Raw genomic sequence first — 18,682 nt, forward strand, 5'->3', positions numbered from 1 at the left:
GTCCTCTCAACAACTTGAACACCATTACTTCCAAAATAGTTTTTAAGGTAAACCTGGGCTTTAAAAAAAGTACTATTACTGTATATCTTGACATAAATACATATTTGCCACAAATTTTAAATACCTGCAACGCTCTAAGTCACTTCAGAGTGAGGATTGTCTAAGATTCATTTTTTATGTTATGGGCTTTATTTGAAAATGTTATATCTCTGTGGAATTAACACATAATCAAGGGTGATTTGTTTGCAATAATATTTTATGAAAAATAACCACATAATATATGCTTAGCCTTAAAAAAAAACAGGCAGTTAGCTGTATTAGCAGAGTGCCTGCTAGACTGTGGGGAAAAAGCAGAAATGTATCAAGTTGAGTACTGGACTGAGTGGGGGCAGGGCCAGCGCTTGCAGCTGTCAGTCTAAGCCATCTTTTTCATATATATATATATATATATATATATACACACACACAAACACACACACACACAAAAACAGTATATAAAACAGATTATACTTGCATAGTTTAACAAAATGTGTAATAAATTATATATGTTATATGTAATATGTTAAGCAATTGAATAGTTAGTAAATTATATTATAAAAAATAAGTTACATATTTAAGTTCTATTGCACTTTACATTTCTTTAGGCCCCACTACAGGGGATACATGAAAGTTTTAGGTATGACTGTTGTGTAGAATTAAATTGGCACGAACGTTTATTTTAACGGCACAAACCAGCACAAACGCAGAACTAACGAATTAGACCACTCTGGTGCGAATTGGACGTTGATGAGGGGCTGAGTGATGTCACAGGTTTAAATAAATGTTTCTTAGCCTATAACTCAAGAAGTAAATGAGCACAAATATTTTTTAACGGCACACACCAGCACAAAGGAGGCACTAACGAAAGAGACCACTTTGGAGCGATTTGGACGTTGATGAGGGGCTGCCTTACGTAACAGGTAATAAGATATAATGTCTAATTCTTCAAAAACGGTACCAGCACAAACGATGATTTTTGCGGTACAAACGAGCACTAACTAAAGAACACGTTTTTATTCCGTTTCTCATCATATGAGGGGCCAGCTTCACGGAGGTCTCTCACCTCACCTCTCTGGTGTTGCACACCTTGAGGCACTCCTCCAGCTTCCTTCTGTAGGTGTCCTTATCCTTCCTTATTCTCCTCTTCAAATTCCTCTGCACTCTCCCAAGCTCCTCCTTGTCACCTTGACTTAAAAACCCTCTTCTTCTCATTTAACAGGGTATTTAGTTCAGGGGTCACCCATGGTTTATTGTTGGTAAAAAACCATACCTTCCTGGTAGGCACAGCATTTTCCACACAGAAATTAATGTAGTCCATGATGCATATAGTAAAGATGTCACTAACCTCCCCATGAGGTTCACATAACACATCCCAGTCCATGGTGTCAAAACAGTCCCTCACTGCCCTATTGGTTTCCTCAGACCAGATCCTTACTTACCTCTTGGTTTGTGGTTGTTTATTCTGTCACCATACGTATGTATACAGGTGACAGAAGAACCAGGATGTGATCAGAACGGCCCAGCCGGGGGAGGGCTGATGAACAGTATGCATCCTTAGTGTTCACATACATTAGATCCAGAGTTTTATTGTCTCGTGTGACATTTACTGCGTGAATTTTGGGAAAGTGGAAGGCATTATTAAAGCATTATTAAAGTCACCAGAAATTAAGAGCAGGGACTGGGAATGAGATGTCTGAAGCTTTGACACTACAGCGTATAAGCATTTGCAGGCTGTCGCAGCATTGGCCAATGGGGGGGCGTATACGATTATCACAATAGCATGCGAGAATTCCCTCGGGAGACAATATGGCCGAATGCTAACCACAAGCAGTTTGATGTCTTTACTGCAGTACGGCTCTTTCACCCAAATGTGCCCCGTATTACACCATCTATCATTCACAATCATTGCTAAACCCTAAATCCTTTCCTCTTACCACTTTCCTTTGCTTTTCTGTCCACGTTTAAATCCATCCAGAGTGACGTGTGAGTCCTTTGTGAGTTCATTCAGCCAGGTCTCTATAAAGGACATAAAGCTACACTACTGGTATTCCCCCTGTAGCCTGGTTAGCGCCATTAGCTCATCTTATTAGGGAGAGATATTATGATCCCCATGATGACGGATTGTATATGCAATTTATAGGCTTTTCTTCTTGCATTTCGTTCCAGCTCTGCATCCCTGTCTCCTTCTCCTTAATTCCTCTGGGATCACTGGTCTCATCTCAGGGAGTTGTTGTTACCACGACGTATTAATCTTATATCTAGTCTAACTATAATACTTGAAAGAATAAGTTCTAATAAAAGTTTCTAGTTCTTTTTTACTAGTACTTGATCTTTTTTGAAAAAGATGAAGACGACTTCTTGGAAGATCAGCAGGCTCTTTATTTTCTTAAAGCATAGGGCAGCAGTCTCAGAAGCCTCCTGCAGACTCACTCACAAAGACACATGGAAAACCACAGTTTACATACACTTTTTGGGGCCCCTCCTATTAGGTTGCATTCCATAGCACCCCAATTAAAATGATACCCTCATCTTCTAGGTATGCAGTGTATCATAGGAGCTCAATTAAAAAGGTATCCTTATCTTCTAAGGATGTCGTATATCATACTGTACCAGACAATCTCATGCTACCATTCTCCTTTTTTCCCCACAGAATTCAGGCCTGAGTTATAAACTCAAGTATCCCTTTCACCATTTTAATACTTTTTGCCATAAAACTCATTTGTTTAAAATATTTCTCATGTCTCTACATTATTTGTTTATTACAGTCACATGTTTCTATATTCTTACCTCATTATCAGAAATTTCCCATGCCTGATCTATGAATAAGTGGATTCATATATTTTTCATATTCTCACTTTTTTCCTAATTCTCCATCAGAGTACCTTGGTGCTGCACAATGCTAACAGCTGCTCTTGAGTGTAAACAAATGGAGCCATGGCTGAAAGAGTCTGCTAATGCTGATTTAAGTATCCTCAAAAAGAGAAAAATACAAATACACAGTCTCATGAGTTGTACTTCCCTAGGTGCATAATTCCAACTAAGACTGCTGGAAAAAAAATGAGAAAAAGGTACAACAACACACAAGAACACAAACATGCTAGGGGCTACTGTAACTAGATTCCACTCATTCAGCGCCATTCTCTCAGCTTGCATTCACTCCTGAGAAGTTGTTGTGTACATTCGTCCTTATGCTCACCCCTTCAGAACCACACAGCGCCCTGCATTTGCTTGTGCTCTCTCTTACTGTTGAGCTTGTTCCTGCCTCTGCTTCACAGCTATGCTGCTCCCAGCCCTAGCTTTGCAGCTCATACTTTCTCCTACCACCGACTTTTGACTCGACCTCTCTCCTTTGTGGCTACACCACTCCCAGCCTCTACATCTACAGTGCTCACCCTGTCCTCGGGTACTGCTGTGGAGCCCTATATATATATATATATATATAATATATATATATATACATACATACATACATCATAATGTCATCATGCAGTTACCCATATTATGCCATAATTTATTTTTTACATAAGTCATTTAGGAACAGTGAAATACAGTTGAAAGTGGCTCAGAGGGGTAGGAATTTACTCAAAAAAAAAATAAAAATAGGTGGAGGTGGTTTGGTTAAAAATATTTAATGTGCAATTAAAAATGTTATTATGTAACGAAAGATTCCTATAAACAGGGGGTGAAACAACTAAACAACTATTATGTTTCACCAACTCAACCAGAAGTACCTGACTGAGGATAAAGAAAATGCCTTTGGAATTATTCAACAGTCAGTGGACTCTTAACCAAGCAGAAAGTATTTGTTTTGTTATTCACTGTGAAACTTTAAGGATACTTTTCTACAATGTTTACTTTTCCTCTTTATAAGAACACACCAAATTTTCTGCACTTGGGTTGTGTGGTAGATTTATATGCTATACTATTTATTTTATACAATATCAGAATCTTGGTAAGTTAATGTTGTTTACAAAATAAGCAAAAGTTTACACTTCTTTTTTTTAAGTATATTTTTTATTCAAGAGAAGACAAAATAGGATACAATTATATACATATAATATCTTCAATTGGATTTTTTTTCCTTTTTTTCCTCCCTTCTCTTTTTCCTTCCTTTTTTAAACAAACAAACCCCACCCACCCATAACATCCATATACTGCCGAAAAAAAAAAAAAAATTATATATATATATATATATATATATATATATATATATATATATATATATATATACATATAAAACATAATAATAATAAATAAATAAATAGATTGAAAACAATAATAACGATAATAGTGATGCTAGGAAAAATTCGTGTCCGCAAAGTATTAAAGCTGAAAGCAATAATAATAATAATAATAATAACAAAAATCAGAACAAAAACAATAGGCTTCCTTTGCACTTCGTGCTCGGAAGCCTAATAACAACAACAACAACAACAACAATAATAATGACAGACAACAGGGGCAAAACATTTTCAAGTATGTCAATAATTAGGAAAAATCAAATATATATCTCAGGGCTCCATAGGCTTATGGAAGGGTCTTGAGATTTTTAAAGTACTCAATCAGAGGGTCCCACCTCCTGTGCAATTGTCTTGTTGAGCATCTAGTGAAGCATTTAATTTTCTCTGATTTCAAGAAAAACATTAATTCAGTGAGCCAGACAGACACTTTGGGTGGATCAGGGGATTTCCAATGTAAAACTATATTTCTACGGGCTATCAAAGATGCAAAGGCAAAAGCGTTCATCTTGCCAGTGGGTAGCATGTGCTCGTCAGTCAACACTCCAAAGATGGCCATATCTGCAAATGGTTTGATTTTGGTATTAAATGCATCATTTAGTGTTTTACAGATGGATGACCAAAATTCAGTTAACTTAGGGCAGTTCCAAAACATATGGGTCATATTTGCTGGAGCACAATTGCAGCGCTCACACCTATCATTAATGTCATCATAAATTCTTGAGAGTTTAGATTTAGTGTAGTAAATTCTATGAAAAACTTTGAACTGTATCAGGTTAAGTCGGGCACAAGATGATGTTCCATTAATTCTTTCCTGAGCGCATTCCCAGAAGTATCCAGGAATTTCATAACCAAGTTCTTCAGACCATGCAGTTCTAAACCCGTCTAATGACGTTTCCTGAAGAGAGGTAATTATATTTGAGATGTTTGCAATATGCCTCTTGAAATGCATAGGGTTACGCAAAATCTTTTCAAGTCCTGAGTCCGCTGGAAAAGTAGGAAATGTTGGACTCTGACTTTGAATAAAATGACGGACCTGAAAATATCTGAATAGGTCAGATTTTTGTAAGTGGAATTTGGCAGAGAGGTCAGTGAAATTGGCAAAAATACCATCTATATAAAAGTGTTCACATGTATCCAAACCATTCCCCCTCCATAGAATGAAGGTGTGATCTATTTTGGCAGCTGGGAAAAGGTGATTATTACAAATAGGGCTGTATATAGAAAATTCTTTTAGTTTAAAATGTTGTCTGAATTGTGTCCATATCCTAAGAGTATAAGATACCACAGGGCTAGAAGTAAATTTAGAGGGTGAAAGTGGTAATCCGGCAGTGACCAAAGCAGGAAGTGAGGTAGAGGTGCAGGAGTTTGCCTCAATCTTACACCAATCCAGCTGTGGACTCCAATATATGACTTTTTGAATATTAGATGCCCAGTAGTAATTTCTCAAATTAGGTAGTTCCAGGACACCCTTATCCCTAGGCCTTTCTAAAAACTCTCCGCGGATTCTAGCATTTTTATTTGCCCAAAGAAAAGAGGAGATTAATTTATTTAAAGATTGGAAAAAGGATTTAGACAAAAATATTGGGAGACATTGAAACAGATACAAAAAACGGGGTAAGACATTCATTTTTATACAACTAACTCTACCTGGAAGAGATAAATAAAGACCAGACCATCTCTTAAAATCAGCTTCTAATTTAAGCAAGAGTGGTTTGAAGTTCTTTTCATAGAGATCAGAGAAAGCACGGGTGATGTGTATGCCTAAATAATTAAATACAGACTTTGACATATGGAAAGGGAGCACATTGTCTGGTAACTGAAGGGCCAAATGATTAATTGGAAAGCATTCACTCTTAAGGAAGTTTAATTTGTAACCGGAGAAAAGCCCAAAGTCATTAAGGATATTGACAATATTAGGAATACATGATACTGGGTCAGAAATATATAGAAAAACGTTTAGACTTCTGTTTGAAACGGTTAATGTTAATATATATATTTTTTTCAAGTAGTGTGTTCTTGAAAAAGTATTTTTCAGTGTTTCATCATATTGCCAAGAATATTGTTACTGCCAAAACACCCAAAATATTGTGACATTATTTTAGAGCCATATTGCAGATATTTAAATTTCAGAGTGCTTTGTCAAAAAATAAAATTTTTAAAACTGGTAGTGATGGGAAGTAGTGTTCATGATATGAAATATATCTCTTTAACTAAAACATGCATGTATATGTGCCTTTTTATATGTAGAAAATAAAAAAAATGGCACAGAGTGTATATATATATATATATATATATATATATATATATATATATATATATATATATATACATATATATAAAATGTCTTGGAAATTAAAGAATGTTTAATATGATATCGACTTGTGATAATTAAAGTCTGTCTGCTTTCCCACTCCTGGAGAATCAAGCTTGACAAGCTTTCATTTGTTGCTATTAAAAGAATTGTGACATGTGACAAAACCACTAAGCTCCTTTGGTGTACATCACAGCACTTTACATGTATAAATATGTCCACCAATAGCATACTTCTAGGGCAGTAACAACACTGGACAGGTAATGAAGTCTGGGATGGTTGACAAATAAATTTGTTGTTTCTTAAAGCTTGCATTGATCCCCAGACACTTAGAGAGAAGACGTGCTTGAAGAATTTCAAGGTTTTGAAAGACTTGAAACAACTATGCACTAGCATGGACATGTGTTAAATCATTTATTTATTTATTTAATTGTGGAATACAGATTCACCACTTTTAGCGAGTGTAAGATATATACAGTGAGGCTGTGTTAAATACTGCTTTTCTTAGCACTATACAGGGTCTAAAGAAAATGTCACTTCAGAATTTTTCTAGACTAAGTATATCAGAATTTGTTATTGGAGGATTTGACACAGTGCAAAGACCTCTGGTTGTTGGTGTTGTTATCTTGATAGCATACATTCTTGTAATTATAGCTAACCTCGCAAACATATATTTTATTGTCATGGATAAACATTTACATCAGCCAATGTACTTGTTTATTTGTAATTTGGCAATTGTGGACATTATCTGTTGTACAAGCTCATGTCCAACTATTATAAGTGTTCTTGTAGCTGGCTATAAAACCATATCTTATGTTCCATGCATTATTCAGATGTTTATTTATCAGATAAGTAATACAATGGAAATGTTTGCCATCTCTGCCATGGCATTTGATCGCTTCATTGCTATAAGTTGTCCTTTACGGTACCATTCTGTGTTGACTAATGGGCGTTCTGTTTTGATATCTGTAGCTTTGTGGGTAGCCGCTTTCGCCATTTTGGCTGTGGTCCCTGCTACAATTCTTCCACTACCATTTTGTGAGTCAACTCTGAAGTACATGTTTTGTGACTTTGCAGCTGTTATCAGGGCAACCTGTGTGGATCCAAATCCACATTATTATCGTGGTTCCATTTTATTCTCTTTTTTGATGTTTGGAACATTTGGATTCATCTGTTTATCCTATCTGAAGATAGTTATGGTTGTTGTTAAAATGTCCTCAAAGAGTGACAAGAAAAAAGTGTTCAATACATGCGTTAGTCACTTTATAGTCATTGTCTGCTATTATGCACCTACATTTGTATTAATAATCAGGACCAGAATTGGTGTGGTTTTAACACTGGAGGAGAGACATGGACTGTCAGTTGGCACAATTATTGGGCCCTCTTTAGTAAATCCCTTTATTTACTGTCTCAGAACAAAGGAAATCAGGCAAAAATTGTTGAAGATTCTATCAAAAGTTGCACCCAGTTCATAAACAAAAAGCTGAGTTGTGAAGATCTTGAAAAGACTAATATCTGGCTGTCTGAAAAAAACAAAACAAAACAAACAAACAAACAAAAAAACAATATATATTTTAATGCCACTCTTCCACCATTATTTATTTCAAAAACAATTTTGTTCCCTTCCAAATTTGCAGTACCTCTACCTAGGATCTTTTTTAATTATACAACATTATACTAATAAACAAAGTGGTTAAAATGCTCACTTGTCATTTTTCATATATATAAGTAAATCTGTAATAACACTGACATTTTTACGGCATTTTTCCTATGAATTCTGATTATGTAAATATATAAAGCTATTCATGAAAAAGGTGAAATATTTTCAACATTCAGTTTTAGTTCATGTTATATAATAAGCAATTTTTTTAAACAATTATTTCATAATGGAAATTACACAGTGTAAGGGCAAACACCAAATGCTTTCAATCATTTTAATTTTGCTGGCAAAATTCAGTATTTTGTGCTATGCTTCTACAATACAAAAAGTAAAAAAAAAGTAAGCAGAGTTTTAAAAACTGCACCTAAAGTCAAGCAACAGGAGATTTAACTGATGAATTTATTGAATTCATTAATTTTTTATTTTACATTGCTTTCTCAGTAATATTAAAATTTATGTTTGTTTATCAGATTTCATACCCTGGTTAAAAATAACATTCTTATGCACTGTCAGTATCATACATTATTGGAGTTAAACAAAAACAGAATTTTGGGAGTTTGGCCACACTGCACCCCCAGGCCTATTTGTACCCTTCAACTTCAGGTAATCTCAGTAGTTTCGCACTTTCTACTTTAAGTCACTCATTTGCTGCCCTACCATGGGTCTGTAATGTGATAGCTTACACAAGGATGGGTTAGAATCAAGGAACCCTGAGTGAGCTTCCAGTGGAGTAGTTGGTAAACGGATTCAAGTGCAGAAAAACCAGAAAACTAAATTTAACAAAAACGTACCAATAAGGGCTTGGAGAGGACCAACAGAGGGAAAGAGGATTACCCTGCCGAAGATTAGAACTGCTAAACTCCTGATGTAGAGGCCAGTGAGTTAAGACTGAGAAAAAGGGAAACAAGGCTATCAAGGGAAGACAGAATGGCTCAAAAGCTGAAAGCAAAAGGCAACTAAAGAAAAAAAGGGTCTTTCTAAATTAAAGAGGAAAAAGACAGCTAAATAGGCAAAGATGCCAAACCAAAAGATTTGTGAAAGGAAGAAAAGCTATAAGCTTATGGATCTAAGAAAACCTGTTTTCATTTTATTATAATTTTTTTAATAAGAGAAACAAAGAACAAAATGCTCAAGAATATTAAGAAAAATGTAGTAAAAGAAGAGTTCATAGGAAAGAGACCCAGGAGAACACTCTAGGGACTTTACCACAAGTACCAGCCAGGCTTGTGTGTCACTTTTGAAAAGAGAACCCCAAGACTGAGCACTGAGGTGTGTGTTGGCTTCCCTTAAGTAGGAGAGTAACAAGTTAAGATGTGGTGGCTCCATGTCTCTCCTACCAGGTCACCCAAGCATCCCCCCAGCCTTTTCTCACTCATCTCCCCTTTTTACGTGCCTTTGATCTACCTGTTCTCTCTCTTCCTGCTCCTACTTCTTCCACTTTCCCTGTTGTTTCCTTATCATCCCATGCACTCTCCTCCCTTTATCATTCCAAATGCGGTCCGTTTCTGAGGCTGTGGCTTTTATGATTACCACCGGCTCTTCTATGCATGGGCCGCCACCCGCTTGCAGCAGTGGAACATTCCTTCCTACTGAAGAGCGCTCAAATTGGAACTGGCTGGACCGTTCTTTCTTGTGGGCTGTGCAGGAGTCCTTCCCATCCCACTTCTGCGTACTCGCTGGTTGCACCGCACACACTCTGGGCCCTCGTGTTCCCTTTGTACCCGACCCAGCCCCCACTCGGCACATCACCTCATCTAGTTCCCACGATGCCCATGGTAGACACTTATCTTTCTCAATGGCTCCATGATCTTCAATAATTTCAACTCTGCTGGCTCCTTTGCATCTTCCTGCAGGCTTGCACCTACTGCGCTCAGGCACACACCTGGCCGAGATGCCCCAAGTGGCCACCAAAGTTTGGTAGAAGCTGAATTATCCGATTTCCCTCCACCCCTGTCAACATATCTGAGCTCGCAAGCTACCTTTCGTGCCACCCTGACCCTACTTTTTGTATGCTATTTCCTTATGCTCAAGTTGATGATGCCATTTTGTTGAATAAGCTCCTTGTGCCCATGCCTTGGCTGGCTAAAGCCGACGTGGTCTCTGCCTTCAAAATCAACCCCTCTCCATCCTGACTTCTGGCACTTGTTTGGGGTGAGATGGCATGGACAGCCCTACTTGGCCATTCACCTGATTTTCAGCTGTAAGATTTTCAGCCAGGATTTTCGACTCACTCACCGAGACTCTTTCATGGATCCTCCTTAATGTCTATCATATCCTGTACATTGTCCTCCTCCTGGATGATTTTTTTGGTCCTTGACTTGCCATCCTCCCTTCCTGCCCACTACATCACTTCTCTCATGGCTGCTTTCCATCGCCTGAGCATTCCTTTGTCTTCAGAGAAAACTATCGGCCCTACTACCTCACTCGAGTTCTTGAGTGTCTTTCTGGATTCAGTTTTTTTTTTTATTATTTTTTTTTGTGCTTCACTATGGTGTGACAAGCTGGAGTGCATTACTGAATTTCTCTTGGAATTTCTTGCTGTTTAATGCATCACCAAATATCTGCTCCTCTCCCTCTTGGGGCACATTTGCCATGCGTGTTGTCCCACAAGGTCGTTCATTAATCTCTCACCTGCTGTACCTTGCCTCCTCTGCCTCTTCTCTCTCTCAGTTAATCTCCCTGGACCAAGCCTGCACTTCAGAACTACGTTTCTGGTTGCTCCTCCTCAGCAGATGGAATGGCATCTCTTTGTTTTTACAACAACGCATTCACCAACCCCGAGGACGTTGATCTGTTCATCGACGCAGCCCCCTCTGTGGAATTTGGGGGCTTTTACAGGGGACACTGGTTTGCATCTTCCTGGCCTGATGAACTCACCCGTCTCACACTAGACTCCAGGTACTCCAAGCTCGTTCCACCAGTGTGGTACCAGAGATGAGAATAGCCTCAACTGACCTGTATGGGGGGTTGGTCATGTTAGTTGGCGCTCCTTTGAGGAACGGAGAGGGCGGGCGCTAATGTATGGTTTTAAGAGTCTATTGAGGTAGATGGGAGCAGAACCAGTGAATACTCTGAAGGCCATCATTAGGGATTTAAATTTGATGCAAGCAGCTAAGGGTAGCCAATGCAGCTCAACTAATAGGGGCGTGACATGTGCTCTTTTTGGTTGGTTGAAGACCAGGCGTGCTGCAGCATTCTGGATCATCTGTAGTGGTCTCACAGCACAGGCCGGAAGACCTGTCAGGAGGGCGTTGCAATAGTCTAGACGGGAGATTACTAACGTCTGAACGAGGAGCTGTGTTGTATGTTGAGTTAGGTATGGCCTAATCTTCCTTATGTTGAATAGGGAGAAGCGGCACGATCGGGCTACAGTGGTAACGTGATCTGCAAAGGTCAGCTGGTCATCAACCATGACACCTAGGTTTCTTACAACCTTGGTGGGAGCCACTGATAGGGACTCTAGCTTGATGCTGATGTTGTGAAGAATAGCTTGCTTGGCTGGGAGGACCAGTAGTTCAGTTTTGGATAAATTCAATTGGAGGTGATGTTCCTTCATCCATGTAGATATGTCAGAGAGACAGTCAGAGATTCGAGTTACCACTGAAGTGTCTCCTGGAGGAAAGGATAAATAGAGCTGTGTGTCATCTGCATAACAGTGATAGGAGAAGCCGTGCGAATGTATGATTGGGCCTAGAGAGGTGGTGTACAAGGCAAAGTGGAGGGGTCCCAGCACTGAGCCTTGGGGCACACCTTTGGTGAGGTGGTGTCGCGCTGATGTTTGTCCAAGCCATGACACACTGAAGGATCGTCCAGTGAGATAAGACTCAAACCAGGAGAGTGCATTGTTCTTGAGGCCCATGTCAGTGAGTTTGTTTAGTAAGATGTGGTGGTTGACCGTATCAAATGCTGCTGATAGGTCGAGCAGAATGAGAACTGAGGACTGACCTGTTGCTTTGGCATCTTTAAGAGCTTCCATTACTGACAGAATTGCAGTTTCTGTCGAGTGGCCGCTCTTGAAGCCGGATTGGTTCGAGTCAAGAAGGTTATGTTGGGAGAGGAATTTTGTTGCCTGCTTAAAGACTCATCAATCTGACTCTACGATCTCAGGATTTAATCTTAAAATCTCTGTCACCAAATACCTTATCTGCTTGATGGAATAGCAATGCTTTCGGAGCTTCCATCACATGCACTCTATAGAGTTCCTTTCTTGTACTCTTTCACTGCATTCCTCTCCTTCACAAGGTTTCAATATTCTATCCATTCGTCCACATTAAAAGTCTATTCAGCTGCTATCAATTTCATTTTCAAACTGATTTATGGCTTTCCCCATCTGTTTACTAATCACCATCAGGTGACTTCACTCCTTAAAGGATAAAGTAGAACTGAACCACATCATACACCTCAACACAAGCCTTCTCACATTCTCTTCTCACATTCTTTACAGCTGCCTAGCTACTCTGTGCTCCAGTTCCGTATCACTAATTACAGATGCCACTCTAAAAGCCATGTTCCTTTTAGCTTTTTTGGCTTTCTCCATTGCTGAATTCACAACCCCTTCTTCTGTTCACTATAGTTCTCTCCACCCTTGTTTATCTGACCTAATAATTCTAAACCCAAACGCATTAAAACAGACCAATTTCACAATTCATCTCAAATTTTTCTTCTTAAACTGTCTTTCCTTATAAGCCCATACAGACCTCTAACACGCTATCTCCAGCTTAGATTATCATAAGGCACACTCTAATTTTATCTATCATTCACATTTGAATCAGGTTCAATCCCATTTAATGACGTGTAACGGGTGAGCTTCTGGACTTTAAATTGTCAAGACCATCCATCCGCACTCCTGTTAACCCATAAATATTCTGCGTTGTGTTCTGTGAGATCTGTGATGCACAAAGGAAGGACTCGGACCACGGCCACTGCTGGTTCGGGTTCTTTAATACCGTATAAATAGACAAATAAACTCATTCATTTCTGGAGTGAACATGTAGCCCTGTAGTGAACATACACACTGCTCTCTCTCTTATACACGCAGGTTATCAGCCTCCTCCTCTCAATTAGACATTCACAGACTGAGATTTTCTAAATATTCTCTAAATTATATAAATGCACATGAAAATGAAATAAAATTAAATATGAATTTGTCATAAAATTACATAAACCAGCTCTTTATGTAAATACAATTAGCAAAAACACTTTAACTTAATAAATGTTTGTTTGAACAGTGAACAGAAATGACTGGGGGAATTACATACCTGTATAAATAGACGAATAAACTCATACATTTCTGGAGTGAACATGTAGCCCTGTAGTGAACATACACACTGCTCTCTCTCTCATACACGCAGGTTATCAGCCTCCTGTTAGCAGAAATGCACATGGCGGGCGTGCAGCCACAGAGCACATATCTCAGTTAAAACTGAGTATAATACTGCCCATTTTATGTCATTTTACACAAAAAAAAATGTGTTTTAAGCACAACCATCAAAACTACATACCTCCTCTCAATTAGACATTCACAGACTGAGGTTGCTACAGAGATGGCGCCAAGCAAAGCTACGTCTCTTAAAGAGACAGTGCACAATTAAACAACTCCTTAAATTAAAAGGCTCCCCAGTACAAATATAAAATCAGTGGAACACAAAACCAGTTATTTATATAAAAATCAGGATTTGGTGGAATTTTTAACAATAACATAAGTAATATTTTTTAACTTGTTACAGACGCATCCTGTCACTTTTAGTCCATCACATTTTTCCCCGAACTCCCATCCCAAATACCTCCACAATTCAAAACTATAGGGCATGGTCCATACTCCTAAAATTTACTTTAGGAGTAACATCATCTACTAGATAATCCTCTAGCATGATCAGAATATTGTAATCTGGGCAAAAAAAATCCTTACAGACATTCAAGCAGCATAATATAATATAATACATATTTTCTGAGAATTCTATTTTCCCTTCAGGGAAGAAAGTAACTCTACAGCAGTAGCACTGAGATGCAGACAGTTTTTCCCTATGTTAAGATACTATTTCAATATATAAGGTTTAACTTCAGCAGCAGTGACACACTACAGGGAGGTGGGGAAATCTAAATGACCAATGTGCTCTTTCCTAAATTCTTCTCAATATAAATAGAGGCCCCAGCATCTCTATTTTCTTCAGATGACTTTTACACCTGATCAAGTTTAACAGCATTTCTAAACGGAAAACAATTTTTTTGTTACACTACAAGGATTTCCAAGACTTATAAGGCACTCATTAGAAAACAGTTATGACAATTTGAAATGCATTGACTTGTATGGAATTTTATTTAGTTATTTTGGCTGATGTTACTATAATCCGTCATGTCAGTTGAAAATATTTCCAGACAAGCCATTAATGAATTTGTCTTTGGAGGATTTAACACAGTGCACAATCCAGTGGTGGTTGGTGTTATTGTGCTTATTGTGTACATTATTGTGATAATTGCTAACACTGCAAATATATGCTTTATTGTCATGGATAAACATATGCACAAGCCAATGTACCTGTTTATCTGTAATTTAGCATTTGTAGACATAGTCTACTGTACAAGTGCCTGTCCAACTATGATAGGTATCCTTGTGGTTGGCTATAAATCTATATCATATAAACCTTGCATTTTGCAGATGTTTTTATTTCATGCAAGTGTTGTGATGGAAATGTTTGCACTGTCTCTCATGGCATTTGACCGCTTTATAGCTATTAGTAGCCCTTTAAGGTACCATTCTATTCTGACAAATGAACGTTGTTTTATTATCATTATTGTTCTGTGGTTGGCAGCTTCTGTAATTATAGCAATGCTGCCTGCTACACTTGTCCCACTAGAACTCTGTTACTCAGCTGTAAAATACATGTTCTGTGACTATGCAACTGTCATCAGGGCAACCTGTGTAGATCCTGAACCATATTTTAACACAATATCTATTTTAACATTTGTTTTCACTTTTGGAACATTTGGTTTCATCTGCTTGTCCTATTTAAAGATTATTATAATTGTTGTGAGAATGTCTTCAAATAGTGACAAGAAAAAAGCAGTCAATACTTGCTTTAGTCATTTTATAGTCATCACTTGCTACTATGCTCCTACTTTCATAAGAATAGTGCTGACCAGGTTTAGTGTAGTTTTAACAATTGAGGGAAGAAATGGGCTCATGGTTGGGTCGATTCTCGGGCCTTCTCTTATAAATCCATTCATATATTCTTTCAGCACAAAAGAAATAAGAAATAAAATATTAAAAAGTATTTTAAAGATAGCTGAACAAAAATAGCAAATAATTTAATGGCCTTGGGAAAATTTGTTGAAATTATTTAGTTTTTTCTTACTATTCTTTCATTAGTTCATATTTGCAGAATGGCATGTATTTGTGGAAAATATTATACCGCAAAAAAAAAAAGAAAAAAAAGAAAAAGGACTGGACTTTTGCTCAGTGGTACAAAGTCTTGTTTTTAGATGAACATAAATGTTGTATTTTATTTTGAAATCAAGGTCTCAGATTCTGGAGAATAAGTAGAAAAAAACACAATCCAAACTGCTTTTTCCAAACAAGTATAATAATCTACTTGTAAAACAGGAACATCTCATTATGTATTATAATAACATAATATATATTTGTAAGAAGTAGTGTCAATTTCATGCATCCCCAGGTGCTGGGTTTGTGGGATCTAGCCCCACCCTGTGTGACTGTGAGGAGTTTGGTGTGTTCTCTATGTGTCTGTGTGGGTTTCCTGGGTTTCCTCTGGGTGCTCCAGTTTCTTCCCACAGTCCAAACACACATATTGATAGGTGGATCAGATATTCAAAATTGTCTCTAAGTGTGTGTGAGTGATTTTATAGCTATATTGTATATATATATATATATATATATATATGCCTTTTTCCCATTGATTCAAGGTAAAATCCAGACCAACCATGCCTGAACTGGGCAAGCTGTTACAAGGAATGAATGAATGAATTTGTATAAAATCTAATGTGTTTATTCAGTCTGTAGTGGTTTTTATTGAAACTATCTAAAATAATGTTTGTTGATGTCTGTTCGTCGACGTCATTTGCACAGTATTATTTACCTTTCTGAACAGTAATTCCATATTTGTACATATCCAGTTAATTAAATTGTGCTTAAACTTTGTAGTGATGCCAGAATAACGTTTTATATATTACTTTAGTCTCTCTTACATTTATTTTCCATTTATTAGGTTTATTAAACCTTATAAAACCATTGGAAATTAGTTACAACTACAAGAAAAAAAGATAACCAGCAGATGTAATTTGGTTTGTCATGGGAGTATGATCTTTATTCCATCACTGAAATTTGAAGCTGTAAACGAGCTAAAGCAGTAATCACTGAGGCGATTACATTTAGTAGCTAAAAAGACTACTCTAACCATCAGACTTCTTCTAGGTAGAATTAACTGAGGCAAACTTTAAGAAAGCAAAATTAATTAAATTAGCTGTCTAGCTAGCTAGTGAGCTATCATATATCTAGCTATCAAACTGGTAACATTTATGCCGGGTTTATGCTTGGCTTATTAAGCATATTTATTTTATGATGTAAACAGGGAAATGTTGTACAAAAATTAAGGCTTTTACTTGACATTAAACATTTTAAAAACATTTTAAAAGGTGTATTTGGTTTACTTTTACTTGTGATAAAAAAACAACAAGAACACCCATACTTATTTTTAAATGCAATGTAGAAAAACAGGGAAGGAAGGAATTTTATACAGATAATCTCTTAATGGTGATTTTCCCAAAGGCCCAAACTAGCTTAGCTGGCCTTTGAAGACAACTATATGTATTAAACACTAAAATTAGGTTATGTAAATATTGTTCCCTGGGAATACATGACATGAGTAATCTGTAAGCATATTCAAACTGAGCTATATAAGTACATCCATACAAACATTTTAAGATCCCTGTGTCACAGAGAGATGAAGTCATAGAATATACATTTTTCAAATACTTCTTCAATGAATAGGTTGTGGAATTTGTCAAGAAAGCAAAAAAGATGGATGTTATAAAAGTACTGCTGGGCCTGCTTAGATTATTCTGTTTGCTGGAAATACATAGCTGTTTCAATTTTAATATACCATAGAACATAGTGGACCATGGCTCAGAATGGTTCAAGAAATATCATCACAGAATTTGTTATCACAGGATTTGATACTTTAGAGAAGCCAGTGTTTATTGGTGTTGTTATACTTACAGTATACATTCTTGTCATGCTTGCTAACCTTGCAAACATATGCTTCATTTTGTCTGATAAACGTCTTCATCAGCCAATGTACCTGTTCATCTGTAATCTGGCGATTGTGGACATACTTTACTGTACGAGTTCCTGTCCAACCATGATACGTGTCCTTGTAATTGGATATAAGACAATTTCTTATGTCCCCTGCTTCGTTCAAATGTTTGTCTTTGGATTAAGCTTTGTGATGGAACTGTTTACTATTTCCATTATGGCGTTTGACCGTTTAATTGCCATAGTCAACCCACTGCGGTATCATTCCATTCTGACGAATTTCCGCTCTGTTCTGCTCACTTTCATGCTTTGGATCCTTGGTGCTGCTACAATGGCTGTGGTACCTGGAACTGTCCTTCCTCTGACATTTTGTTACTCAACACTGAAGTATATTTTTTGTGATTATGCTGCAGTTGTAAGGGCGACCTGTGTGGATCCAAACCCATATTTCAATCTGATGACTGTTTTAACATTCTTCCTCTTGTCTGGAACATTTGTCTTCATTTGTGTATCTTATGTTAAAATTGTTATTGTTGTTGTAAAAATGACCTCAAAAAGTAGTAAGAAAAAAGTTTTTAATACTTGCTTTAGCCACTTAATTGTCATAGCCTGCTATTATGGACCAACATTAGTACTTGTGGTTCTGACCAGGATAGGGTTAAATTTATCACTGGAGGAAAGACATGGTTTGAGAGTTGGAACAATCCTTGGCCCTTCTTTGGTAAATCCTTTTATATACTGCTTCAGAACAAAAGAAATCAGAAGTAGAATTTTAAGGGTTTTTTCAAAAGTTGGACCTAATGAATAATAATTATAAAAAAAATCCACTTTTTTTGTTTCCACATTTTTCACTAAAGGACATTGCTGGATTTTGTATTTCTGCATTTAATTCTAGCTCTCTAAGATGGATTGTCATAGATGTTCTTATTCTTGAATATTAATCACTTTGTATGCAAGAAAATAAGATGCAGATTAACAACATGACTATTTTTAATAGGCACCACTGTCTGTTTTCATTTGCATATTCTGACATTACCCAATACTAATTCATAAATATTAATTCATAAGTAATAAAATATAAGACAAATCAAATTTAAAATAAGATGGCTTCATATTAGGAGTCAATATTAAGATATTTATTAGAAATGCATTACCAAATTATT

At 37.1% G+C, this 18,682-nt stretch overlaps 3 protein-coding genes across 3 annotated transcripts; all 3 read left to right on the top strand.

The window, feature by feature from the left end:
* The first annotated feature begins 7,121 nt into the window (after positions 1–7,121).
* On the top strand, positions 7,122–8,066 carry LOC136705221 (olfactory receptor 10G4-like). The gene has a single exon (XM_066678623.1). The coding sequence runs from the start codon at positions 7,122–7,124 to the stop codon at positions 8,064–8,066; it is 945 nt and encodes a 314-aa protein (XP_066534720.1).
* A 6,537-nt stretch (positions 8,067–14,603) lies between these two features.
* On the top strand, positions 14,604–15,548 carry LOC136691187 (olfactory receptor 1M1-like). Its single transcript, XM_066663577.1, has one exon. The coding sequence runs from the start codon at positions 14,604–14,606 to the stop codon at positions 15,546–15,548; it is 945 nt and encodes a 314-aa protein (XP_066519674.1).
* A 1,837-nt stretch (positions 15,549–17,385) lies between these two features.
* LOC136692443 (olfactory receptor 6E1-like) lies at positions 17,386–18,327 on the top strand. The gene has a single exon (XM_066665855.1). It carries the CDS (start codon positions 17,386–17,388, stop codon positions 18,325–18,327), a length of 942 nt encoding a protein of 313 aa, XP_066521952.1.
* The last annotated feature ends 355 nt before the right edge of the window (positions 18,328–18,682 follow it).

This window comes from Hoplias malabaricus, chromosome 1 (assembly GCF_029633855.1).
Source record: "Hoplias malabaricus isolate fHopMal1 chromosome 1, fHopMal1.hap1, whole genome shotgun sequence".
Classification (NCBI taxonomy): domain Eukaryota; kingdom Metazoa; phylum Chordata; class Actinopteri; order Characiformes; family Erythrinidae; genus Hoplias; species Hoplias malabaricus.

Coding starts and splice junctions, on each gene's coding strand:
- LOC136705221 (XM_066678623.1), top strand. CDS start 7,122: ATGTCACTTCAGAATTTTTCTAGACTAAGTATATCAGAATTTGTTATT.
- LOC136691187 (XM_066663577.1), top strand. CDS start 14,604: ATGTCAGTTGAAAATATTTCCAGACAAGCCATTAATGAATTTGTCTTT.
- LOC136692443 (XM_066665855.1), top strand. CDS start 17,386: ATGGCTCAGAATGGTTCAAGAAATATCATCACAGAATTTGTTATCACA.